A 25,448-nucleotide genomic window follows, 5' to 3' on the forward strand; every position below is an offset into this window, starting at 1 on the left:
TTTGATTATAATACCAGTTATGCCTGACAATTTGCTGACTCATAGTCTTGAGCCCTTCCTGAGTCTCCTCCAACTGCTTTCGGATTGAAGCAATTTCGGCGTCCTTTTCGGCGGTGACTCGGGCAACAGCATGATCTCTCTCCTCATTCTTATCAATCTGCTCTTTGTACAGCCGGTCCAGTGTCTTTACCTCTCCTTGAGCCACATCTCTTTCAGAAACCACCGAGTCATACCGCGCTTTGAATTCACTCCATGTCCCATTGATAGCTCTCACACCCGAAAGTGATTGTGTGACACTTTCGGAGAAGGCTTGATGACGTCCTCGGTTGATTTCTCGGTAATAGTCTATCATTTCGGAAACTTGAGCAACCATTCGGGAAGAGAATTGCTCCTCAAACTGAGCCTGAGTCTCTTGAAACTCACTCATACGATGCAGACACTGTTCAACTTCGGGCATGGTAGACGGTGGAGCCGGGATGTAAGGGACAACCTTTTCGGGTGCAGGCTGGTCCAAGGAAGGGACAGTGGGCCTTTGGGTCCGAAATTCGGGCTGGAGTGGTGGGTTCATTTGAGGGAGTTTACTGACCACATTGACCGAAGTGACAGGAATGGAGGGTATCTGACCTGGCAAAGCTGTGGGACCAGAGCCAACGAATTCTGAATGAGAACGAATGAGAGAAGTGGGAGGTGGAGTCTGAGGGGGAGCCGATTGGGAAGCAAAGAGTGGAGGAACTATGGGCTTCGGAGCCATCGTGGGTTTCGGAACATTGGTTGATGGGTTTGGACCAGGAAGACTCTGCACACCTGATCGACCCAGGCGCTTCTGCTGTAGCCACTGCTTTACCTCTGCAAACGTATGCAGTGAGGTAGGTAGTGGGGAGATTTGGGGAGGGCCAGAGACGAGAGAAGAAGACCCAGGTTGAAGGTTTGGAGGAGGGCCTGCTTTCGGAGCAGGGGAGGGGCTGGGGAAGGGGGCCGGTGTGACACTTTTAGCTTGGTGAGGCGAAGGGATTGTTGGTGATTCTTGCAATGTAACACCCAAAACCGATTGTGTTTGTGCTATAAATGGGTCTAGAGCAGAGGGAACGGCCTGTTGTCGAACAGATACGGCAGGAGAAGGAACAGGACCAACAGGGGACATTGTGGGCACCTTTTTGGAGGTAAGATCCATTTCGGGCTGGGGAGGACCTTGTTCAATGGAGAACGGACGAGCCGTTTCGGTTCGGCCTGGGACTTCTTCTACATCCTCCAGGGCACGCTTGTTCACAGGAGGATGAACAGGACTACTTCGGACAAGTATCGGAGAAACCCCAGCTGGCAAACCTGCAGAGAAAACGGGGGGGGCAATTTCGGAGGGTTCCTTTTCGGGAACAACATCGGCAAATTTTGGAGGGCGGGGAGGGAATCGTGGCCTCTCATTTCGGGCTGTAGATGGTTCCGGTTGAGGTCCTTCTTCCCCATCATCTTGACCCAAGCTGGAATCTTGAACAAGAATAGGACCAGCTGGAGAAGACAGTTCTGTTTCTCCCTAAAAGTCAGCTGCTGAGACTTGCTTTCAGTTCGGAACCTAGAAAACTCACCTCCGAACGAGGTTGCTCTCTAGCAGACGTAGGCGCTTCGGTGAGAGGTTTCGGAGAAGGTCTGACAACCCATTTCGGACCGGGTTTTGCAGCATCCCCAGCTGCGACAGTGCCTCCCCTAGCAGTCCTACGCTTGTCCTTCGGTCCTACCGGTTGCTGCAGTGGCGCATTTGAGAACCCAATCGCCGTGGAAGCTGCAGGGGGAGCTTTTTCTTTTCCCTTTCCTTTTCCTTTTTCGGGAGGGGGGGGAGAAACCGATTTCTTGGGAGCCGAAGCTCTTGTGGAGCGTGTTGTGGTGGCTGGCCGGCGAGGTTTCGGAGGGGAGGGATGTGGTGAATGTTCAGAGTCCGATGAGTCCGAATCAGAATCCGAGCTGTCCTCAGGCTTGTCCTGACCTTGTGATGACTTTTTCGGTCGTTTTTCACTTTCGGAGGACTCTTCGACAAGGAAATTGGTCGGCTTGCCCTTGAGGGAGCAGGTGAGAGGGGGCTTTGTGGAGTTATAACAGTGCACACAGACACGAAACTTTCCTTCGTCCCAACGGTTGAGAAACACTGGTCGACCATCAGGTACATTGACACATTTCACTTCGGGATGTCTGAGATCAGCATTGAGTTTCGTTAATTTCTCCCGAATTCGGGAGCCATATTTGATAAACCAATACTCACGTGTAATTGAAAGCCGAAACACAAAACTGGACATGACAGTTTGGCTTTGTGGCCGACTCATCCGCCGAATAACATCGTGACCCTCTAGTAATCGCCCGAATACCCTCTTCCTTCATTTGTTTCGGGGTAGCTTCCCGAAGTCCTAGCTTTTCAGCAAGCTGAGGAAGATACTTCGGCTCTGCATGCCACCAGGGCTGGAGGTAGAACCCTATCTCAGCTTGAAAAGAACGAAGTGATTTCTCATTCTTCCAAATGGGGTGTTGTGGCTGAAGATACTTTTGGAAGTGAACATGGTCGGGGTGTAATTTGTAACCCTTCGGAGGGTTTACACTGGATTTATCTGTTTTTGGGTCGAAGGGGTTCGGCATTTTGAGAAAGAGGTCAAAGAGGTCAGAGAGATTGGGAGGAAGGGGGAGTGGGAAGACTCTAATTTTGATGATAAGATAATTCGGACGAGCCAAGGGGGAAGGTGAGATGAAGCACACAGATGCAGAATGAGCAGTGAGATCAGTTGAGAGTGAGCAGTGGAGAGCAGATGAAAAACGCTGGCTAATGTATGCTGGAAAAAGATATGAAGATGCTGAAGTGAAGTGAAGTGAAGAGAAGAAGTGAATTGAAGGAATGAAAAAGGGGGAAAATCGCGTCAGCCCGTGTTAGTACTTAGTAGAAGTTCAATCAACACATCACCATCAGACACGTCAACATGATGGATCCTTAAGAGAGTTTTGTGCATTCAGAGGATGTATTACCATGAACATGAACATACATACATACTTACATACATGAAAGAAGCTATTCACTTGGGTAGATTGGTAGTCAGTAGTGAGTATGTGACTATCACCGAAAGCTCCCGAATTCGGCCGAAAGGGGACCGAAAAGGAAGTAGGATTTCGGGCTGGGGACATTGCCCATGCCCCTGTGGTCAATACTCCGAAAGCTGTGCCGAAAATGGTATGAATAGACTCAGAAGGCGTCAGGCATTCCAATGATATCAGAAAAGCCACGGAAAGATGATTTTCTAATAGTGAAGGTATTTGGGTCAGTAGTGACGGGATATGGGAGTTGAACGTCGTATTTTGGGAGAAAGTGGCAAAATTTCGTCGGGATTAATTCGAGTTCCGTCGGGATTATCCACTTTTGCCATTCGCCCGATCGCCCACTTCCTTCCCAACCATACTTCTTCCACAACCCACGACCCCTCCCCCCCTCCCCCCCCCCTCATTTCATCTTCTTCCCAATCGCATATCATCACTCAACACTATAACATATTCTCATGACTTGAATCTTAGAACGATGACAGAAATCACCATGACCGACCCACCGCCTTCCCACATACAAGTTTCAGAACCTTCCCATCCTGATGTATCTACCAGTTCAGGTACCCCTTCTTCTCACGGTGCACCCAGAACTCCCCCGACGCCTGAATTGGGGTATGATGCGAATATCGTTGTAGGTGTGAAACAACTTGGGGATGAAGGTATACATCGGGAACAATCGCCACACGATCGGGCTGATTTAGAAATGGGTATGGATCTGGAGGAGGAGGAGATACGGCAGGTAGAACCTAGATATCTCCAACCGGCGGAATTGTGAGTATCTCTAAATTTTGCCTTGTGTTTGAAAACACCCTCTGATCTGAATTTACTTGGATGGTTTGGGACACTGGTTTAGTAGATTACGACATTGAATTTTGTTCCCGTTCCTTTTAAGTATTGTGCACAAGTCAATTCATTCTTTTTTGACTATGTCGAAAGATGCAAAAGACGTCATAGTGTAGAGGATCAGTTTGCATGACTGGGAAGGTGAATGTAAGGGGATATAGGACGTCATGGATAGAAGAGGACGATGTGTCGCTGCAGATCGTCATGACTGACCAAGCAGCTTTCCTGTCAACAACGACGAAAGTCTCACTGCCAAAGCCATCTGGGCACCGAAAGAAGGAGAATGGGTGTCCCCTGAAGATGATCCTGAGGCGAGACGTGGTATACCAGTCTTTCGGCCGACCATGGAAGAGTTCAAGGTAAGTCACTAGCCCGAGCTTGAGGATGTCCTTCTATATACTCAATCCGCTTTGGTCTACCTTGCGCAATCTCTGCCGACCCTATCGTCATCCTATCATATAGCATTTTACGACTTTTGTATTCATCAGGAAGACCCGCTGATTGGGACCTAGGACTTTGAAGGCTACGTGGAGAGAACCACTCCTTGGGGTCAACGCTCTGGTATAGTCAAGATTATTCCTCCAGCCGAATGGGTCGCTTCTTTACCTCCCATCCCACCCAACCAACTTGCAGACGTCCGTATTTCTTCCCCTATCCAACAACAACTCCACGGTCAAACGGGCTTGTTCCGCGTTATCAACGTTGAGAAGAACAGACTTCGTCCCTTATCAGTAAAAGAATGGTATCACAAAGCGCAATCAGCCAAGTACGCGGGACCGGGACCTAAGATGGTAGATCCTATCAGAGATAGAGATACCGAACAAGGCAAGCAGGTCAGAGCCGCCAGGGAAGCGGAACGGCAATCACGTAATGAGAAGAGGAGAAATGATAATAAACGTAGGAAAGAGGCAAAGGAAGCTAGGGAAGCACAAGAACGTTCCATACAAGTGGATGAAGAACATCTCTCAGAGCCAGGACCTTCACGTGCTCCTTCACCCGAACTTGTCAAAGTGGAAGACACCTCAATGAAGGACGATGAAGCTTCGACCACTGAAACACCACTCCAGCCTCTGTCACAGCTGGAAACAACATCTGTCACCTCGCCAGTCACGAAGACAAAGAATGGGTCGAAAGAGGAAAAGTGGAAAGCGGACTTACCTTGGTATGAAGGGTTCAAGCCTTCAGAAGATTGGTTACCGGAGGACACTTCTGCTGCCGATTATACACCTGAAGCATGTAAGGAGATGGCAAAGAAATGGTGGCGGAGATTAGGTCAAGCGGAGGCTGCATGGTACGGGGCGGATCTACAAGGTGGGTTCTCTATCAATCCTCATATTCGTTGATTGTCTGCCACTGTGTCCTAAAGCTGATTTTTCAGGATCCCTCTTTCAGGATAAAGCAACTCCATGGAATGTCTCATGTCTCCCAAATTTGCTCAACAGATGTAACCTTACCAAACAGCTTCCAGGTGTCAACACACCTTATTTGTACTTTGGCATGTGGGGCGCGACTTTCGCTTGGCATGTCGAAGATATGGATCTGTTTTCTATCAATTATATCCATTTTGGGGCTCCAAAGTTCTGGTACGCTGTCCCACAAGTCCAGGCAGAAAGGTTCGAAAGGACCATAGCTCGTGAGTTGCATATCTGCCTATCTGCCCTCATGACGACTCTTCTTCTTTCTATCCCTCAACTTCGATTCTCTCATGCCACCATGTTTGAATCATTATACATACGTTGTCACAACGTCCGCCACCAAGATGGACAGTAGGAGTGATGGGTCGAATAATTCTGACTGATCGATAGAATACTTTCCCGTCGAAGCTAGAACATGCGACCAATTCCTCCGACACAAAGCTTTCACCCTCTCCCCAACACGTCTAGCCGAGCAGCAAATACGCGTCAACATGCTTGTCCAACATCAGAACGAGTTCGTCATCACTTATCCCCGTGGTTATCATGCTGGTTTCAATATGGGTTTCAATTGTGCAGAGAGTATAAATTTCGCCCTCGAGAGTTGGGTGGAGTTAGGACGTAGGGCAAAGGTTTGTGAATGCGTGAGCCACAGGTATGTGACAATCTCATTTCTGGATATTCTCCGCCTTTCACTTCTTTTTCCACAGTCTCACATTGACAGATTTTGGACACTTGTACTGCTCTAGTCTCGTCTGTGTGCTTCGCTCACACTCTCGCGTGTGGTTCGCAACAGGATCAAGTCAACTGACTTCAGTGTACGCATCGACGTCGATGAGATGCTGGCAGAACGAGAGCTGGTAGAAGCCATCGACAACGAGCGAAGTGCAAAGAAGAAACGTTCCAGAATCTCCACCGACACTCCAACATCAAAACGTCCTCGCACATCTACCGTCTTCCCCGAGGACGCCTCGCAAAGTGACGAGACTGAAGAACCAGAGCATGAATCGAAGCTACCTATCAGCGGTATGGAAAAGAGCAAAAAGGCGACTCACATATCGAAGCCCCGTCCTCCAGCTATCAAGAAGGAGATACCCTCTTATCCGTGTCTCTTCTGCCCGTCTCTCAGCCAAGAGGGCCTTACTATGGTCGAAGGTGCCAACGAAGTTGTTCAAGCTCGGTCAAAATCACGTGTGCCTGGCTTATTTGCTCACCGTTCCTGTGCATTGGCCATCCCGGAGACATCGGTCGATGATCGTGAGGTCGATGGGAAATTGGTAGGGGTAATCGCAAATGTCAATGCAATCCCGACGGATAGATGGAATTTGGTCAGTATCTCCTGCTCCATCTCCGCTGTTTCCTTATACTTCTTCCTTTTATCATGTAACAGATAGGGGTCAGGCGCGACCTATCAGCAATCGCGGTTTTCTATGACTACTTCATCGTTCATCAATTGAGATATATCGCTGACGTACAGAAATGCACTGCTTGTACAGACAGAAAGCTCGCTGCGATCGGTGCCAAAGTGCAATGTACCAAGGTAAGTACCCTCACTTTGTGCATACTTTGTATGGGATGCACCTGAGCTGACTTCCAAGGGGAAATGCCCACGTGCCTTCCATGTCTCATGCGCCAATGCCGCGGAGGATGTGGTGTTTGAAGTCCTTGAAGTGCAGGAATGGGTACCCTTGCCTTTGCCTGATGATGCTCCTCCCGGAACGCAACATGAGTTTGAACAGGTCAACTCTATCAAGGTCAACTGTTTGTGTCCTAACCATAACCCCGTGAGTGTCTCCTTTCCTCTCACCGTGGTTGACCATTCTCCGCTCTATTGTCATCTCCATCCCTTAATCGTGGTGCGATCGCAAGAGCAATATATTCTGTTGATGGCCGCTGTACTGTTCTCTCAGCGTCATTCACATAATCCAACATCTTATGCTCCGTGCCATTGTGGCAGAGTGCTCGGTACTTTCGGCAGAGGAGATATGGAGCGCTCGTAAATGCTGACACTTCAGGAGGTACAAGAGAGAAAGAAACGTCAGGAGGCAGAAGCACTCCGCCAGAAGGTTATGGCGCTACTCCCCGGTTCCAAGATCAAGATCAAATCCGGAGGTAGCTTTTACGAAGTCACATTGCTCTCTGCTATCGAGTCTAGCCGGGTGGTGGAGGTGCAGCACGAGAATGGGTCAGTTACTCGTGTAATGCCAAGAAACAGTAGCTGACATACCCAGTCACCGAACATTCGAGTCTTGGTCGAGGATCGAATTTAGAGACAGGCCTCAAGTTAAATTGGAAAATGAATATGGTGAGTTTTGAGCTGGATATGGTACATGGGGCTGACCTGGCGCAGCCAAGGAATACACGCATGACAGGAAAAGCAAACATGAAACAACGACAGCTCCGACGCCCACGTCAATACCGCCAGTGGCGTCACCAAGCACAGGCGGCTCCACGTCAACCACTGTACGACTCAATATGAGCAATGGACAACCCAGACAACTTGCTACTCAACCCGCTCCTCACTACTCGTACCGACATGTCCCGACTAGTAGTCAGTCATCCCAAATTTATCCAAATGGTCATCAACCTTTCGCCTCTCGTCCCACCAGTATATCCCAATCTCAGCCTCAGCCTCCGCTAGCCGGACCGAGTAAGGTGCACCCTCCTCCCAATGGAGCTCCGTACGTTTCAGCGACGTATGCCGGACGTCCACCTGGTCACATGCAGCCTTCTCATCGTGGTGACGTACAATACATCCTTAATGGTTCTCAGCCGATTCCATCCCGTGTGCTCATGTGTGAGGCACCTTCAGCGTCTCCCTATCCCGACCCAGCGTATCAGACACGTGTACACCCTACACTCATACCAGGCTATACACCGATGCCATTTCGACCCCCGCAAGGATACTACGGTGACCCTCGGGCGTATCAGATGGCTCCGCCAATCATGACGCCGAATGGTGCTTCACACTTCCACAATTCGTCAAATCACCGAGCTTCGTCATATACTCCTCCGATGGACCAAAGTTATCAACGTCAAATATCTCAGACACCTTCTCAGGATCGGTACAATCAAACCACCCCTCGAATACATCCACCTAGCCACATTAATCATGCTCCCCCACTCCAGCCTGCTCCGGCGGGTAGAGGTCAGATCGATCTGGGACTGGACCGCATGGTGCGACTCATGAAATGTCTTCCTGTGTTGAAAGTACCAACGATTCATCTAGCCGGAACGAACGGCAAAGGATCTGTATCTGCCATGTTGGAAGCTTGTCTCGTCGCTTCTGATCTGCGGGTCGGACGATACAATTCTCCTCACCTTATAGAACCACGTGATGGAATCCGAATCAATGGCCGACCGCCTCATCCTGAACACTATCGAATGGCCTTTGAGACGGTACAAAGAAAGAATCAACAATTCGGGATTGGGGCGACCAGCTTTGAGTTATCCACTGCCACCGCGTTTCATCTACTCAACACGGCACTTCCCTCTTTGGATGTCATGATCATTGAATGTGGTATGGGAGGAGCTAAAGATGCTACCAACATAATTGAAAATGATTTACAACTCGCGGCCGGACTCACTTCCGTCGGACTCGATCACACTTCTTTCTTGGGGAACACCATCAGTGAAATCGCCACTGACAAGGCGAAGATTGCAAAGGAAGGAAGTTTATTCTATATCGGACCACAAAAATACCCTGAAGCAGGTGATACGGCGTCCAAAGTAGCATTGAATTTATCCTCCAGAGTGAGAAGAGCAACATCGTCTATTCGCCTCAATGGTCGATTGGTCAAAACTACATGTGTATCCGATGCGGGTCAAACGACATTTCAAACTCATCTCCCCCTTCCTGGCGAACATCAATTGGAGAATGTAGGATTAACATTATCGATTTTACATGGTATTCGGACTGATCGAAGGGCTACGTTCATACAATCAAAATTGACTCAAATCACAGATTCTTCCATCGTTTCAGGGATTGAAAAAACAAGATGGGAAGGTAGATGTTCTTGGATACCATATACATCTTTATCATTGATATCCCCAATTGCAACTTCTCTTTCAACTTCATCATCTCTTCTCACCTCATCCTCTATTCCTACTTCTACATCTTCATCACCTCCTCTACATATATCCAGTCCTGCAAATTTAGGGAACGCCATATTGGTCGATGGTGCACATAACACCGATTCCGCTCAAGCATTGAGAAAATACCTAGACTCGATTCATTCACAAAATATAACTTTCATCATAGCACTATCATCATCTCGCGATAAAACAATAAACAGCGTTTTATCCCCTCTTCTACGTAAAGGAGATACAGTCATATCAACTACTTTCTCACCAGTGGAGAATATGTCATGGGTCAGATCTGTACCTCCGGAAGAATTATCAACTGTGGCTAGAGAACTTGTTGATAATGTTGAGATTTGTAAAGATGTAAAAGAATCTATACAAGTGGCAATTCATAAACTTAAGATGGAAGGGAAAGGTTTGATTGTGGTTTGTGGTAGTTTGTATTTGGTTGCGGACGTTTATAGATTATGTCCTCCGTCTGATTGGATAACGGGGGAGTTTGTAAGGACTAGGGATGCTAGTAAGTTGTTAGAAGTATGACATTGAAGTTTGGATGTTTGATTTGTTTTGAGTCTATTGATGCTGTATGTATGGAGAGTGTGAAGAATATGTATGATGATGATATACTTGTTTGACCAACCCTACAATCCGTTTCCTGCCTTGATATCTGGATCTGACTCGTATTGTCGTGTCTCCTATCCCCCTAGGGAAAGATCACATCTCGGATGAACTATGTACAAACTCGTACTTATTTCGTTCTATTCGTAAGAGCATGAAGACATCTTGACTTGTCCCAATCAGCAGCACGAAGAATCAGATTGGAAGTTTGTTCACATCTTCATACGATAAGTTACATGCTTCAAAACACAAAACCAATATCTCTTTCCCAATTTACATCAACAGTGAGTAAGTGTATCACAAGCTCTCCTCCATACACATCTCCACAAGTTGAATGGTCAATCATCAAGAGAACAAAAACTTTGCTTTTAACCCACCATCTTCCCTTCTGACTTATCCCATAATTCTAACCTACCTTTTTCTCCTGATCGAACTTCGAACTCTCTTCTTTTATTCATATATATCCCATGAATACGTAATATCTCTCCTGTACGGATCGCTCGACCTTCTACTCTATCATCGGAAGGAGGAATTGGGAGTGGTTTATCTGATTTTCGTGTTGGGTCAATGAGTGATGTTTTCCAAAAACTCTTTTCACGTTTATCATCCGTCGTCTCTTTCTTCGTTGCTATCCCTTTTGTCACTGTTATCACTTTCTTCATTGGCGTACCTTTAGTCACTGACATATCTTTTTTCATCGTCGTACCCTTCGTCACTGACATATCTTTTTTCATCGTTGTACCTTTAGTCACTGGCATGACTTTCTTCATCGTCGTACCATTCATCACGGTCGTTCCCTCTTGAAGAGATGTCCTCTTGACCTGTATCGCTTTAACATGTCCCACAGATACTCCTTTCTCTATAGGTATAGGAAGTTTCGGTTTGTCATCTTTTATAAATCTCCCTAATGACCATTGAGTCAAGTTGGTCTTTTCCTGGTTTCCCCCCGAAATTCCAGAGCTTGATGACGAGTTGACAACTTTCGATACAGATTTGTTTTGTTGAGGTTTGACATTCTTCAATAGATGACCATCATCTTTTAGTTGTAGAGTAGGAACAGCTCTCGATCGTCCCATCCAAAGTTTTACTAGACCTCTTTCTGCATTCTTGTCCTTCTCAAGGTCCGATGGACCGGCTTGATCCACCGACTTTGATTTCTCTACTTGGATTGACTTTCCCACATTCCTCGAAGATCCGCTTTCCCCTTGCTTCCCTTTCGTCGAGGAAGACTGAAACAAGTTGGTGTCTTTGACGGGGACAGAAGGACCAACTTGGATCCATAAATTATCCCACCATGATCCACCTTGATTGACTGTATCTTTCGATATTGTTGAAGAGGCGGGAGGATCGATAGTAGGTACATTCTGGATTTGTCGTTGAGTCGATTGAGCTTTGTCGGCTGTGTATGCAGTGTGTAGTTGACTGAGAAGACTGAGAGCTTTGGTTCTGACATCGGAAGAGAGTGTGGGAGAGGCTATGATGCTCAGGACTTGCACATCAGCGAGAGAATCTTTCAACTTTCGACAAATTCCGAATTTGTAGAGCCTTATTTGACCTTAGACTTTCAATCGACGGCGAGTCATGTCCACGCCTAGTGATCCTTCTCGGACTGTTTTCGGTCGGAGCCAGACGTCGGTGGCGAAATCAAAAGGTCATCTGAGATAAGTAGTGGATGAAGGAAGATGAGAGAAGATTAAAGATGACTTCTTACCTTCTCGTTGCAACGCCGTCAAACCTCCCAATTCTGCAGAAAGACGGTCGATAGTTCTGGGTAAAGCTATGGAAGCTACAGATCAGCTGTTACCATGTACTGAGCACATCCGACTGATGCTCCAACTGTCTGGATTGTCCGAGATGGGAAAATAAGAAAAGTGAACGAGAAGACCTACACAGCTTAGCGATGGATCCTGAATGTGCTATCAGAGCACCTTTGGTGATGATCATCCCCTTTGCTATAAAACCCCCAGCTATCGATGCTGCCGCAGCCTGGATGTCAGAACACATTTTCATCTTTACCGTTCTCCGATTCACTCATCGAACTCCCACATCTTCCATACTACTTGTTTGTCACAAAAGAGGAATTGTAGTGTGATGAACAAAGTCGGGGTTTGACGAGAGGCGGGCTATGAATAATAATTTTTAGACTCACCGCCTCCAGAGCAGCGGCTTCTGGTAATAAAGCAACTCCTGCCGTAGCTACAGCCGCACCTACTGCTACTGAGAGAAGAGCGATGGTAGCTGCTGATTTCAAGATTGAATATCGAGTTTTTTTCTCGCCATCGTCGACCAAAGCCTGTGGTGAGTTAACCCCTCAATCAACTAACCTTCCACTCCCGACCGTTCGTGGATCGCACGCCCCCACCCCGCTTTCTTCATGAGGCACACGACCAAATTATCCGTCCGAGGGGGAAGAAAAGCGAAAGGGAGGTATTGGATCATCTGATAGAGGAAGAAGAGAAGGGGCGAGATCGGAAGACGAAAGAGGACCAACTTCAAAAGTAAACCACACTTTCCCTGGCTGATCATGAGCCTCCTTCTCAAACCCCTTGGACCCACTTTGAACTTGACAGTCTGACCCGGTTCCACCTTGACCATCAGCTGTCTGACGCTAGAAGATAAAGGACAGATAGGTAGAAAACTCACCCCATTCTCGAAATGAAGAGCGGTGACTTGTTTGAGACAGATGTTGAGTTTATGTGTCGTCAAGTTCGTCACTCGGCAAGAAGGCATCATGATTTCTTCTCGACTCGGTCAAGTGAGTAAGTGAGTACAAGTGGCGAGGGAGAAAGAAGGAGAGGATTTTACATGTATACATGTATAGACACACACAGCATGGCCAGTAACGTGGTAGTATGGTAGGAGTAAGCATGGATGATGGTAGGTCAACATGAGGTGAAAATTTGGTCATGACATTGGAGACGGCGGATCCCTACTCATCTATCTGTACTTCAACGAACACAACGCTTGGCTGATCTTGTCGGGACGAGTCAGATTAGCTGTATCGTCATCTGGACCAGTCAGAGAATCACCATGCCAAAGTGGTGTTGAAGTTGCCAATCCTAGTGGTCGTTGATGGGTTAGTGATGATTTCCTGAATCGGGCTTTGTTACTTGGCCTCGTGCCTCGAGAGGAACACCACTATCCCACATGTAGGTAGGTAAGTAGTCGAGGCACATCTTAGCTTTCAATCCCTCGCTCAAACTTTACCTACTTTCAAGGATACTCGTAGATCAGTCGCAATCTGTTCCCCAAAGATGGTCTCCAGGTAAAGAGAGCTTACTTAGCTACGTGGTGATTACTTAGAAACTTCACTTAGCTATTCCTGTCATGGCCTACAGTCTGTTGATTGGTCGACGATGCGACATCTCCGCAGCTCACTACTACTACACTACTCTACTCGTACTCTCGAGATGGTGGCAACACGAAAAGGAGAAGGCGACCATACGAACGACGACGGGATCATCGAGTTTAGCCGGATAGATATGGTTCAAAATCGGTGACTAGCTCCCGATCGGGAAAGGTTCTCGGAGATACACCTTACCATCCGCTTTCTGAACAAACGCTCACCCATTGGCCACTGAACTTTTGCCCTCTGGACGTTGGAGCAGAGTTGGAGCACCGACCAACCAGACCGCTTTTAGATCTCAAAGATGTGCGGGGGATGCCGGCGACTTGTGGAAAATTGGAGTAGGGAGGGATGGCACCATCGATAAGGACACTGCGACAATCGGGGAATTCCTCTCAACATTCAGGGTCGATCGACCTTTTTAGTCGTATCAATATTTGGGTCGTTTTGGGTCTCTCACGTGACAGCCGAAAACCCACAGGCCACAGGGAGGTGACAATATGGTTGTCCAACGGGAACAAACTCAATGATCCGACGAATAACACAGGCGTTTTAAGCGGAAGAGGGAAGAGTGGTAAACGTGCCTTTTCACTCCTCTCCTCTTTCCCCTTTTTACTTCGCTATAATAAAAAAGAAAATGACTTGAAAGAACTTGAATCGCCAGACTCAATTGTCGTTTTGGCAGATAAGAAAGTTCTGGCCTTCGGTCACCCGCCCAAGACTCCGAGTGAAGCAGAGAGAACGTAGGAACACGAGTGAAGCTCAATCGATCCCAGAGGTATTTTCAGACTTCAGGAACACCGGAGATTTCGGCAACATGAGCCCAAATCAGCGGATATCTCGGGATATGTTCCGGATTTCGGATCTATGGATCGTTATCGGAATCTACATTCCTGTACGCACGCTAGTATCTCATCTTGGAGCTTTGAGAATTGGTCGCTGTGTGACTACATCTACAAAGTTCAAAGCTCGAAAGACTTTCGATTCATCTTTCATCTTACTTCATTCGTTTACCTAACAACTTGGAAAACGATGACATTCCGCCAGAAAGCTGTAGAGGTTTGGAAAGAGGTTGGTTTCTTGAGAAAACCTCAATCGGCTATCGATGCAGGTGCCAATGACTTTCGTCCGGTTTCAGGATGGAAACGTGAGTGATCGCACGGGATTTTGTCTTCTTCCTACATTCCACTCCTCCTCCTCCTCTTTCGTCAAGCAGACTAACTCCTGATTGTAGAACGAAAAGAGAGTAGAAAGAGAAGATATGCTAATCAACAGCTTTCGTTCATATGGAACCTGGTGACAGGACCATGTGGATAAATGAAGATTTAGCTCCTACTCCACCTCAAATGCGTACTTGGAGTTGGCTCACTTATGTATCTCTCTGGTGGGGAACCAACTACGGTATCGGGTCAGTCTCTTTTCTTTTCTTCCTTTTCTTCTTCACAATTTCCCTCTTCTCAACTCCAGGCATGGCGGAGGAGAAAACGGTAACGATGAGAGATCACCGCTGATAAGTCTAGTGCATGGACTGCAGGTTCCGCTCTTCTTACCTTCGGTCTGTCGTACAAACTGGTTATCGCTGCCACCTGTGTCGGTCAATTCCTCATTGCTATCGTCGCTGTCGGTTGTGCTCGTGTTGGATCTCGATACCACATTGGTTTCCCAGTTTGGGCTAGGTCAACATTCGGTATGAACTTGTCTAAACTCTTTGTCGGTCTTCGTGGTTCCGTAGCTATTATTTGGTTCGCCGTACAAAACTATTATTGCGCCTTGTGAGTTTGGTTTCGGTTTCTTTCATTCTCCCTCCCTTTCCTTAGAACTTCTCGTCCGTCCATGGCACCGGAAAATGATAGTTACCGAGCTGATCAATAGAATGCTCGACATGGCTTTGCTAGCTGTATCACCCAACGGGTGGGGACACATCGCCAACACGATCCCCGAACACATTCATGTGACGACTAGACAAATGGTAGCCTACTTCATCTGTTTCTGTCTCCACATGTCAGTTTTTACTTCATCTTTCTTCTTGGTATTTGACTGACATACTTTAGGCCATTCGCTTTCGTTCATCCAAGTATGATCAAACTCATCTTCGAACTCAAAGTGAGTTTTACTTCGAATCTATTTGAATATTCTTGACTAACAACACAGGCTCTCTTCCTCCCCGTCGTTTCTTTCGGTTTCCTCGGTGGACTTATTCATCTTGCCGGCGGATCCCTCAACTTCTCAGTGCTTAACGGTACCATCGCCAAAGGTACCAGCGCACAATCTTGGGCTTTCATGTTGGGTATCAACTCTTGTTTCGGTGGTATCGCTCCCATGTTGATCAATCGTGAGTCATCACCATTATCATCTCCAATACACTCTTCAACACATTCTGACCACTTTCTCATATAACGAGAAGAGCAAGGGGAAACGGACTTCGAAAAGAGCAAACGACTTACTTCAGAACCCGATTTGGGCAGATACGCCACGACCCCCAGTGCCGCCATTATTCCTCAGGCTATCAGTCTTTGGGTTGGTAACATGATCGTTACCGCTCTTGGTCTTTCCGCCGGAGCTGCGTCTTATCAAATGTGTGTTATCTCTTTCATTCCTCCCCTTCCCACACCCCCTTCCCCTTGTCCGACTTTCCATTAGATCCATCGTCCACCTACCGCTGAACACTTGTATGTTGCAGTGGCTCTTTCAAGTCAGATGATCTTAATCGACAGTGGTGGAGTCGTCGCTGACTGGTTAGCTGGGGTGTCCACTCGTGGAACGTATGGGGTATCTGTGAACTCATCCTCGAAAACAACGTCACCTCGGCCTGGCGTGCTGGTATCTTCATCTTCGCCCTCGTTCAAATCTGGGCCACCATCGGTACCAACTTGTTCGCCAACAACATTCCTTCTGCTTGTGACTTTTCTTCTCTCTGGCCTACCAAGTTGTGAGTTGAATCACATCTCACCACACCGTCTCATCATCTTGACCCTCATCCATCTTCCTTACACTCATGCCGTTATCTCCTCACCTTCCCTGTCTGGCTCGTTAAGACAGGACGCGAATACTCTATGCCCCCTCGCCCCTTCCCGGAGCCTTTCGGCAAGACAGGAATGAGATCCTTGCTGACAACACAGGAACATCGTCCGTGCGCAAGTCGGTCTCATGATCTTCTCTTGGGTCGTACAACCTTGGTCTATCATCACCACCGGTGTTAAATTCGTCATCTTCCTCAACTCTTACACTTTCTTCTGTGGTGCTATGATTGCGTAAGTCTATCTTGCCTCGCCATTGTCAAAGGTCATATGTTGACACAAACTAGTATCCTCCTCGCCGATTACTTCATCGTCCGTAAGGGTAACATTCACGTTCCTTCCCTTTTCGCCGCGACAGGAAGCAAACTCCACACCGATGGTATTTACTACTTCAAACCATGGGGTTGTAACCTTGTCGGTCTCGTAGCTTGGCTTGTCGGTATCGCCATTCCCCTTCCTGGTCTCGTTGCCAGTTACCTGTGAGTTTATGTTTGGATATATCTTCCCTTCCTATCACAACGTCACATCCGCTCCTCCCCCCTTCCCACTCCTCCATCTAGTCGTCGGGCGTTATCACAGACATCACGGTGTCACGTAGAGGAAGGGTTGTGTAAGTAAGTAGTTGCTGATATCCCAGTACCAACATCAGTCCTACCATGCACACCATGGTCAACATTTACAACTCTGGTTTCCTTATCGCCTTCGGTGTCTCAGGAGCCGTCTACCTCGTCGGAATGCACTTCTTCAAACCACCTATCGTTCCTTATGGTCGCGAAGGAGAATTCGATGGTACTTTCGAAAGTCTTGGAAAAACAGATGGTTATCTTCCTGGTGATGCTCTCATAACTTATGGTCGTCACTCCAAATACGACTCTTACGACCCTCGTGCTTCCATCGGTGGTCACCCTCATGAATCTGAAGGTTCATCCCCAGTGGACGAAGAGAAGAAATTACCTTCGGACGCTTACGTTTACGAAGTTCCTGTTCAAGGTCATCGCGATTAAATCAAAACACAAATTAACCCTTTTTTGGTAATAATTCATATGATAATTCTTTTGTTGGGGGAGGACGTTTAGATGATAGAGGAAGGATGGTTTTCATGGGTTCTTAGATTAGTTGTTTTTATTTGGGATAGAGTTGATGCATGAGTTGTCTGATTTATGCTAGCTATTGTACACTTTTCTTTGAGTATGGTGCAGAATGATAGACAGATACTTACTTAACTGTAGTAATGGGTGTTGATACCATGTATAGATAGAAGGTGCCACCATGCCACTTTCAAACGAAACATCTACTCTATCACGATGAACATGGAAGAAGTAAGTGTATATGTGTGCTCATATCAAGGCATATAAGATATACTTACCCTCATCACTTTCCATAACGTCATGATTAGAGATGTAATCACTTCAATCTCTCGTCCTAAACACTCATGGCGAAAACACTCATGGCGACCACATCACTTCTTATCCCGTCACATCTCTTCCATCAATCATAACCTCCAACGATGGGTCAGTCTGTTCCTTTTCGTCCCCCCAAAGCCACGCTGACAGCTCAGAACGGTCGTTTAGTACTCTCAGAAGAAGTCCAACATGCACTTTCAACACACTCTCCTATCGTAGCGTTAGAAAGCACCATTATCACACACGGCATGCCTCATCCTACCAACCTTTCCACAGCTCTGTCAGTCGAATCTATACTCCGGTCAGAAGGTGTGACACCAGCCACTATAGCCATACTCCGAGGTGTGGTCCATGTCGGTCTTACATCTTCTCAATTGGAACGATTGTCAGATCCTGGACTTACCGGGACAGTCAAGGTTTCGAGAAGAGATCTGGGTGCTGTGATAAGTATGGGTTTAACAGGTGGGACGACGGTAGCTGGTACTATGTTTATAGCTCGGAGTTTAGGGATTGGGTTGTTTGTAACGGGAGGTATAGGTGGAGTACATAGAGGTGCAGAGAAGAGTATGGATATTTCGGCTGATTTGATGGAATTGGGAAGAACGGTGAGTTTTATACATTGATATTTCCACATTCACCTCTTTTATATTCTCTTTGGCAGTCGAAAATAGATACCCATATCTCTATCCCTCGTGTTCATTCTAGCGGTGTAGAAGCGATTATGGAGAATCGTATCCACACAAATATCGTGATTGGGACCAGTGAGCTGGGATAGACCTGGCTGGCAGGGTGAGAGGGTGGGAGGGGTTAAGGAATAAAGGAAAGGAGCATTGATGAATAGCCAGTTGCGGTAGTATGTGCTGGAGCCAAGAGTATTTTAGATATTCCGAAAACGTTGGAAGTACTCGTGAGTTTATCTTCGCTACTGGGACCTCGACCAATGTTGGATCTTGATCATTGACGAAGACAGGAAACCCAAGGAGTTTGCGTGGCTTCGTATGGTGACAAGCATGATTTTCCCGCTTTTTATTCTCCTACTTCTGGGTACAAAGTAAGCTCAATCATCTACTACTGTAACTCCTCAGACCCTACTTTCAAACCTCACTCCCCCTCATGACTCTTCATCATCCTTGATTGATAGCTTCCCTACTAGAGACCCAAACTAACGACCAGAGCCCATGGCAAGTTCGCGATCCCACTTTCGCAGCTTCTTTGATCCGTGAGGCTGCCCTTACCTATCCACTTAGTTAGTTTATATCGCTAATGGTAGATACAAACCTAAATCTTCCTCAACCCCTCTCAACTCTCCTCGCCGTACCTATCCCTTCTTCATACACTGCAGCAGGACAAGAAGTTCAAGAATCTGTCGAAATTGCCATTAGGGAGAGTGTAGAGCAAGGTATAGATAAAAGAGGTAAAGAAGTGACTCCGTGGTTGTTAAAACGAGTTGGAGAATTATCAGGTGGGAAAGCTTTAAAACTGAGTGAGTGTTTCGTAGTTTAGTCCTCTGATTATCGTACTGACTAATGATAGACGTGAAACTTATCGAGAATAATGCTGCTGTGGGAGCAGCGGTAGCTTTAGAACTCAATAAATCGGAGAAGAACGAAAAGATTAATGCAACTAGTATCGCTTACTTTCAAAATTTTACCTCAACTTCCTCTTATTCAGCACCTCAACCCATTGCCAATACAAGCAATTTTGACTCTGATAACTTCATATCGCATCCGACCCAATCGTACAACTTCTCGTTAGAGAGCGGGGGTAATGGACGGGATGATGGGCAGAACGAGACTCTTCCACAACCAACAGTATTGGTATTCGGAGCAGCAGCGATTGATATAACCTCATCCGCCTCCAAATCACTCGAAGATCGTACGACCACACCAGGGGAAATAAGGGTATCCCCAGGAGGAGTAGGACGTAATATAGCTGAAGCTGCTCAAAATCTTTTACCTCCAAATTCCGTCCGTCTCATCAGCGCTATAGGAGCTACCATCGTTCCAAGATCCACACTCGGGTTCAAGAATAACAATCTGACGGAGAAGGGGAAGAAAGATCGAGATACTACAAAGGATAATCTCACGAGACAAGGTCAAAAGGGCGAAGAAATAACGGACGATCTGGGATTAATACTAAAAAGTGAAATGCTTCGAACGGGATTACGTACCGACGGTTTGATCAATCATGTAGGAAGTCGAACAGCATCTTGTTCTTTAATGTTAGAAAAACAAGATTTAGTCGTAGGTGTGGCTGATATGGATATCATACATAATCTCACCCCTGACAAGGTGAGTCTCAGTTCTTTCACTCAAACTGTCAATCACCTTTCACAACTTTTCAGAAGCTCTGATTCCAATCCTGCCTGATATATAAAGGACATATCATTTACAATCGAGTGTATGTGAGAATGTTGATTTGTATAGGTCATACATGCTATCGAACAAACTCCCGGGGTTCAGATAGTAGCTTTCGACCTGAATCTTAAACCTGAAAGTATTATCGCTTTATTAAAAACTTGTATGAAATTAAAAATTCCTAGTAAGTTCCCATCCTCCTTCCCTTTTTCTATTGAATATCTCCAACATATCTCTCTACCACGCGTTATCTTTCTAGTCGTATGAAGATCAATAACACTCTCAATTCAATATCCCCAAGTGCAGATCAATTTCAAAAATCCATGTGGCTGTCAAGACGATGAACTTCAACTACTTCTCCTCCCTACCCTTCTCATCGAGCTGGCGAAGTGATGTATTATAATTTTACTTCTCATTTGAGGATATCATGATCAGTGAAGAATGAACAACTAATATGAAATTAGCTTTATGTGATCCTACATCAATATCTAAATCCCTTCATTTACTCAAATCACTTGATCAACTTCCGAATTATCAACTAACACATTTATCCCCAAACTTACTTGAATTAGAGATTATATCTTCACATTTATATCGTTCTTCTAATCGGATAGACGCAGTTCCCGAATTAAATCTGGATCTAAACAGGGATATCCCTCGAGAGGTGTTGGAGAGTCTCTCAAGGAACGGATGGAATTCTGAGATCGTACGACATGCTTTAAGATTGTTGAAGATTACGAAACATGTTTGGCTAAAAGGTGGTCCGAGAGGTATTTTACATATAACTTTAGACCAAATTCCAACCTCAACCACGAACTCAAAATCGACTTCTGCAGAAATGTCAACTTCGACCACAACTTCACATTTGATATCAAAGCACAGTTCTCAGATAAGTCCATCTGGAGATCATACACCTATCAAACAGGATGATTCGTCAGAGGTTACTGAAAGGGTAATGGAGAAAGAAAACAAAAATCGATTCGATATACATATCTCTTCATCATTCCATTTGATGATACATCATCACCCACCACCTCATATCTCACAGAGTCAAATTGTCAGTACAACAGGAGCGGGTGATACTTTAGTTGGAGGTATTATTGCTGGTCTTCTTTCTGGGGAAAAGGAAGAAGAATGGATGAATAGAGCTGTTGAACGGGTTGGGAAGACTATGAGGTCTAGAAGAGCTGTTGGATGAATGAGTCAGATGGAGTTATCTCATAAGGATGATTCCAGAGAGTTAAGACATGTACGCTTGATTCAGGTCGACTAGGTGACATGGGGTGTATCTGGAGGTTGATGGGTATATGGGAGAATCGCCAATCATAACCGTATGTGGTAATTCCAATGTTGTACGATCAGATGGATAGAAACAAAATCATGACTTCCAGTCGTCCGTTGCATGCTTGACATTTTATACACATGGTTTCGTATCATACAATTCACCGTCCTTCATTCGTAAAATCATTCAGCGTCACTTTCTTCAATCTGACATTAATGAGGGCTTCTCATCACCAATCACAGTCTAATCATAGAGAACAGCAAGGCCAATGTGGGAAAAGTAGAAAACTTTAGACAATTGAACGGACAGAACACAAAGGTACAGAGAACGATACACAAATCACTCACATCACTTTCATTAGCCACCTTGACATGACTTCCCGAAGCGGCCCTGAGCGTAGCAGCTGCATTCATCTCTGGTGATCGACCCGACACACTGACTCGTCGAGCGGGATTAGCGGGAAATAATTCTGTCGTGCCCAATAAGTTTCTCTTTGACGATTGGAAAGGTGTCTGACCCATAGAAGTTCTGTTCTTTAGTGATTGATCTCCGGCTTATCCCTGTCCTTGGAAGAAATGTTGACAAGGATCACCCACTTTGCCCAGTAAAATATAGACTGCAAAACGCTAGGTTCCACAGCGTCATAAGCCATCACAGGACTGACCCAACCATGCTCCAAGGCATCATCGAAACATCCAAAACTCCATCTTTGCCAGTCCGTCAATATCCAGTATTTGCATTTGAGTCTGTTGCAAGCGCCCCATGTGCGTGACCAATACCATGAAGCTTTGTTCTTAGTGACATAATGGTATTTTCCCTGGTCTGTCAGCCGAAGACATGTTTCCACAGGGGGCGTGTATAATCCAAGTGGCTTCGGTAAAAGTATTTGGGGTCAGATTGGAATTTGGTGGGTAGGTTGGGAAAACTCACTGTCACAACAAACTCTGCCCAATCGGCCGGTGTGAAAGCAGAAGAGTTGATAGTTCGCACCACTAGCTTGACGTCTTGAGTTCCTTCCTGGACCAGAAGAAACTCGCCCGAGCCTGAGTGTCAACTCTACTGTCTTTCCTGGCTTTTATACTCGTCACAGTGACGGGTCGAGCCCCTGACATTGTTACCACAAGACGACACGGGTCAAGCAATGGCCGAAGGCTAGGATTGGTAATAGTCGGGTTGGGGAGACACTGACCAAGAGGTGATTTGTTGTACCGCCAATGCCAAGCTTTTGTCTTGTCGTCCCTGACCGTCTGAGCGTGTGTTTCACTCTCCTCCCCTCCATCCTGACCATCAGCTTAAGATGGTGGCATAGACGTGCCCACGTACACTTTCGTACCCCGCCGAATCCAAAGCTTGGGCCACGGGAACTGCCGGAACAGCCTTCTGATCCACTTCGAGGGCGGTGAGAACCGTGGAGACGGCGGCGAGTGGAAGTGTCGATAGACCTAAAAAGATGAGTTTTTGCCAGATCATTTCATCCACTTAAAAATTCTGGCATGAGGGGATGTGAATTGCACTGACATTTTTGCAGATCAGACGGCGAACGAAGTGTCTGAGGAACTGTGGTGATAGCTTGAACAAATTTGGGGTATTTGTGTGCTGGATGGGGCGCTACGGGGTCCGTGGGAAGTTGGTCAATGTCTGGTCGTCAGATAATACTTTCGACTGGGTCCGTTCCCCCCCACTTGACTTGGCAGGGTCGCAGGTGAAGAGGCGGTGTGGAGCTAAGATCGAATGGGTTGACAACGTAGTTATACTTGTCATGTAGGGGAGCAGATAGGTTTGATGACAATAAGTCGGAGTGCCGTCGGTATCTCACGATTAGGAGATAGTGACACGACTCACACTCTCTGACCCCGTCGACAAACCCATCAATGACTTGAACCCCTTTCAACGTCCCCTGTGGCCATTCAGCTCTTGGTCCAGTCCCGCCGGTCCCCGGAGGATACTGTTCCCTCAAGGTAGGCAGGGGAGTACATAGATACTTTTTAAGCTGAATGGATGGCTGGGGCATCTTTTCAAGAGTGACAGTAGAGAGTAGAGAGTAGAAAGGAAAAAGATCAAGTTTGAGTGGGGGGAGGGTTGAATGGGAGGGGGACACGCACGTGGACCGACCGGTCAAAGGAGGTGATTTGATAACCGGTAGAACCAAACCCCATAATGCCGAGTAACGCCGATAGAGTATGTTGGCTAGGTCAACCTTTGACATTTCACCTTCCCTTGACTTCTCTACTCCTAGCTCGTTTAAATCCCATCACAGCATCAACCTCCGCTCCTACTGACCTATGTTCAACTCAGATACACTGACTATAATTGACGTGACTGACGAGAATCAACGACAAGTACCAACAAAAGTGGTAAGAGAATCCGGAAAAACCATAAAGCAACCACACGAAACCCCCAGAACAGGCAGAAGATGGAAGAAGAGCGCGAGAGGCGTAAAGCGGCGGCAAAAGCCCAAGATGGCAGAGAGAGACGAACGATGACAAGAGAAGAGATGGAGAAGGAGCGCGCCAGGAGGAAAGCAGCTGCTGAGGGTGGTGGAGAACGACCGAGGATGACAAGAGAGGAGATGGAAAGGGAGCTCGCGAGGCGTAAAGCCGTAGCGGAAAGAGGTGGCGATTCTGAAGGGAAACCCGATGGTTTGAAGATGACTAGGGAGGAGATGGAAAGGGAGCGGGCGAGGCGTAAGGCTGCGGAAAATGCTACCGGCTCTGCAAAATCTCAGGTGACCAGAGAAGAATTGGAGAAAGACCGCATCCGACGTGAAGCCATGGAAGCTGCCTCGAACGAGTCGGAACCCCCAAAATTGACACAGCCAGAACGAGCTCAGAAAGCCCGTGGACGATCGTCATCTGATTCCGAGTCACCGCCTTCTAGTGAGAAAGGGAAGGAGAGGATCGACGATGAGAAATCTGGTTCATCCACATCATCTCAGTACAAGACTTCGACAGATTCATCTTCCTCTTCTCCGGAGTCGAGATCGGGTTCTTCGTCTGATATCAAGGGCAGACCATTGAAATCCGCTATGAAAAGCTCAAGGCCAGCAGAAAGCAGTGGACGGAATGGGGATGACGGAGATCAGATGAGGTCAAGTAGAGAAGAGAGTTTGGGAGGAGAAGACAGTGAAAAGGAGGAATCGGGGGAAACTACAGGGGGTATCTCGTCAGAGGACGACCCACTCATGGCTGGCGACTATCGCGCATTGAAGTCTATCCTGAAAAAGCCCGGCGCGAAGAAAAAGAAGAAGAAGAAAGATCGACCAACAGTGCATCATAATCATTTCTTGACAATGAGAGGTTGGCGGCCTACTTTGGTACCTTTTCCACATGGCATGCATCCGAAGCCGGGAGAACCCAGGGGAACGCTGTGGTGGGATAACGTGCCGCGTGATGCGAGCAAATTGATGGTACAGAAACCGCCCAAGGAGCCGGAGAAGGATGATGAGGAGACAGGGTCAGAGACGGGAACCTCGGAGTCAGGGAAGGCGGACAAGGAAGAGAAAGAGGCAAAGGTCGAGAAGAAGAAAGATGACATTTCGAAGGAAAAGCAGATGGAGATTCTGAAAAAGAAGCAAGAAGAGAGATTAAGGGAGAAGCAAGCTGAGAGTAAGCGGCCGGAAAAGACGGAGAGTGAAACAGCTCAGGAGAAGAAGGAGAAACCTGGAGAGGCGAGACATGGGCACGTAGACGAGAAAGATAAGGAAAGGGAAAGAATGAAGGAGATGATGAAGGAAAAGGAAATGCTGAATGCGCAGGACGGGCGAAAAGACAAGGGCAAGGGGAGGGCCATAGATACAGATGATGACGCGGAGAAGGAATCGGCGAAGATGAAGCAACTGGAGATGCTCAAGGCGAAGGCGAAGGGCAAGGAGAAAGCGAGTGGAGAGGACCCAGAAAAAGATAATGACAAGGAAAAGGCGAAGATGAAGGAGTTAGAGATGCTCAAGCGAGGGCGAAGGGCAAGGGAAAAGCGAGCGGGGAGGAATCAGGAGAGGGATAAGGCCAAGGAAATGGCAAAATGA

The 25,448-nt window shown here is 46.9% G+C and overlaps 8 protein-coding genes across 8 annotated transcripts in view; 5 read left to right on the forward strand and 3 right to left on the reverse strand.

The window, feature by feature from the left end:
* Window positions 1-39: 39 nt before the first annotated feature.
* Window positions 40-2,616, reverse strand: TREMEDRAFT_62827 (uncharacterized protein; the record flags this gene model as incomplete). Its single annotated transcript, XM_007005056.1, has 4 exons — window positions 40-117; window positions 191-1,528; window positions 1,581-2,178; window positions 2,249-2,616. 4 exons carry the CDS (start codon window positions 2,614-2,616, stop codon window positions 40-42), a joined length of 2,382 nt encoding a protein of 793 aa, XP_007005118.1.
* Window positions 2,617-4,133: 1,517 nt separating this feature from the next.
* Window positions 4,134-7,543, forward strand: TREMEDRAFT_31415 (uncharacterized protein; the record flags this gene model as incomplete). Its single annotated transcript, XM_007004875.1, has 8 exons — window positions 4,134-4,268; window positions 4,422-5,220; window positions 5,288-5,542; window positions 5,715-5,976; window positions 6,139-6,649; window positions 6,799-6,861; window positions 6,920-7,105; window positions 7,337-7,543. Coding segments are annotated over 8 exons (2,418 nt in total), but the record flags the coding sequence as incomplete, so codon positions are not given.
* Window positions 7,544-8,336: 793 nt separating this feature from the next.
* On the forward strand, window positions 8,337-9,944 carry TREMEDRAFT_31421 (uncharacterized protein; the record flags this gene model as incomplete). Its single annotated transcript, XM_007004876.1, has 1 exon — window positions 8,337-9,944. The coding sequence occupies one exon, from the start codon at window positions 8,337-8,339 to the stop codon at window positions 9,942-9,944; it is 1,608 nt and encodes a 535-aa protein (XP_007004938.1).
* Window positions 9,945-10,390: 446 nt separating this feature from the next.
* On the reverse strand, window positions 10,391-12,752 carry TREMEDRAFT_31189 (uncharacterized protein; the record flags this gene model as incomplete). Its single annotated transcript, XM_007004848.1, has 8 exons — window positions 10,391-10,612; window positions 11,336-11,511; window positions 11,734-11,808; window positions 11,912-12,008; window positions 12,172-12,315; window positions 12,514-12,540; window positions 12,579-12,608; window positions 12,666-12,752. The coding sequence occupies 8 exons, from the start codon at window positions 12,750-12,752 to the stop codon at window positions 10,391-10,393; spliced, it is 858 nt and encodes a 285-aa protein (XP_007004910.1).
* Window positions 12,753-14,400: 1,648 nt separating this feature from the next.
* Window positions 14,401-17,389, forward strand: TREMEDRAFT_62830 (uncharacterized protein; the record flags this gene model as incomplete). The annotated part of the gene is made up of 11 exons (XM_007005057.1): window positions 14,401-14,515; window positions 14,644-14,776; window positions 14,889-15,140; window positions 15,241-15,369; window positions 15,420-15,471; window positions 15,520-15,700; window positions 15,818-15,944; window positions 16,109-16,297; window positions 16,488-16,619; window positions 16,673-16,864; window positions 17,023-17,389. The coding sequence occupies 11 exons, from the start codon at window positions 14,401-14,403 to the stop codon at window positions 17,387-17,389; spliced, it is 1,869 nt and encodes a 622-aa protein (XP_007005119.1).
* Window positions 17,390-17,689: 300 nt separating this feature from the next.
* TREMEDRAFT_68967 (uncharacterized protein) lies at window positions 17,690-21,343 on the forward strand (the record flags this gene model as incomplete). Its single annotated transcript, XM_007005141.1, has 11 exons — window positions 17,690-17,704; window positions 17,944-18,393; window positions 18,630-18,695; window positions 18,759-18,839; window positions 18,962-19,007; window positions 19,059-19,271; window positions 19,322-19,323; window positions 19,576-19,788; window positions 19,837-20,079; window positions 20,215-20,329; window positions 20,610-21,343. 11 exons carry the CDS (start codon window positions 17,690-17,692, stop codon window positions 21,341-21,343), a joined length of 2,178 nt encoding a protein of 725 aa, XP_007005203.1.
* A 266-nt stretch (window positions 21,344-21,609) lies between these two features.
* TREMEDRAFT_71784 (uncharacterized protein) lies at window positions 21,610-23,438 on the reverse strand (the record flags this gene model as incomplete). Its single annotated transcript, XM_007005180.1, has 8 exons — window positions 21,610-21,633; window positions 21,775-21,916; window positions 21,982-22,244; window positions 22,358-22,470; window positions 22,617-22,707; window positions 22,751-22,869; window positions 22,946-23,065; window positions 23,270-23,438. The coding sequence occupies 8 exons, from the start codon at window positions 23,436-23,438 to the stop codon at window positions 21,610-21,612; spliced, it is 1,041 nt and encodes a 346-aa protein (XP_007005242.1).
* A 402-nt stretch (window positions 23,439-23,840) lies between these two features.
* Window positions 23,841-25,448, forward strand: part of TREMEDRAFT_62833 (uncharacterized protein) — a gene marked incomplete at both ends in the record, with an annotated part of 3,126 nt that continues 1,518 nt past the window's right edge. The window contains one exon of the mRNA XM_007005058.1: window positions 23,841-25,357. Within this exon, the coding sequence (XP_007005120.1) occupies window positions 23,841-25,357 (1,517 nt within the window). The remainder of the gene's footprint in view (window positions 25,358-25,448) is intronic.

This window comes from Tremella mesenterica, assembly GCF_000271645.1.
Source record: "Tremella mesenterica DSM 1558 unplaced genomic scaffold TREMEscaffold_6, whole genome shotgun sequence".
Lineage (NCBI taxonomy): Eukaryota > Fungi > Basidiomycota > Tremellomycetes > Tremellales > Tremellaceae > Tremella > Tremella mesenterica.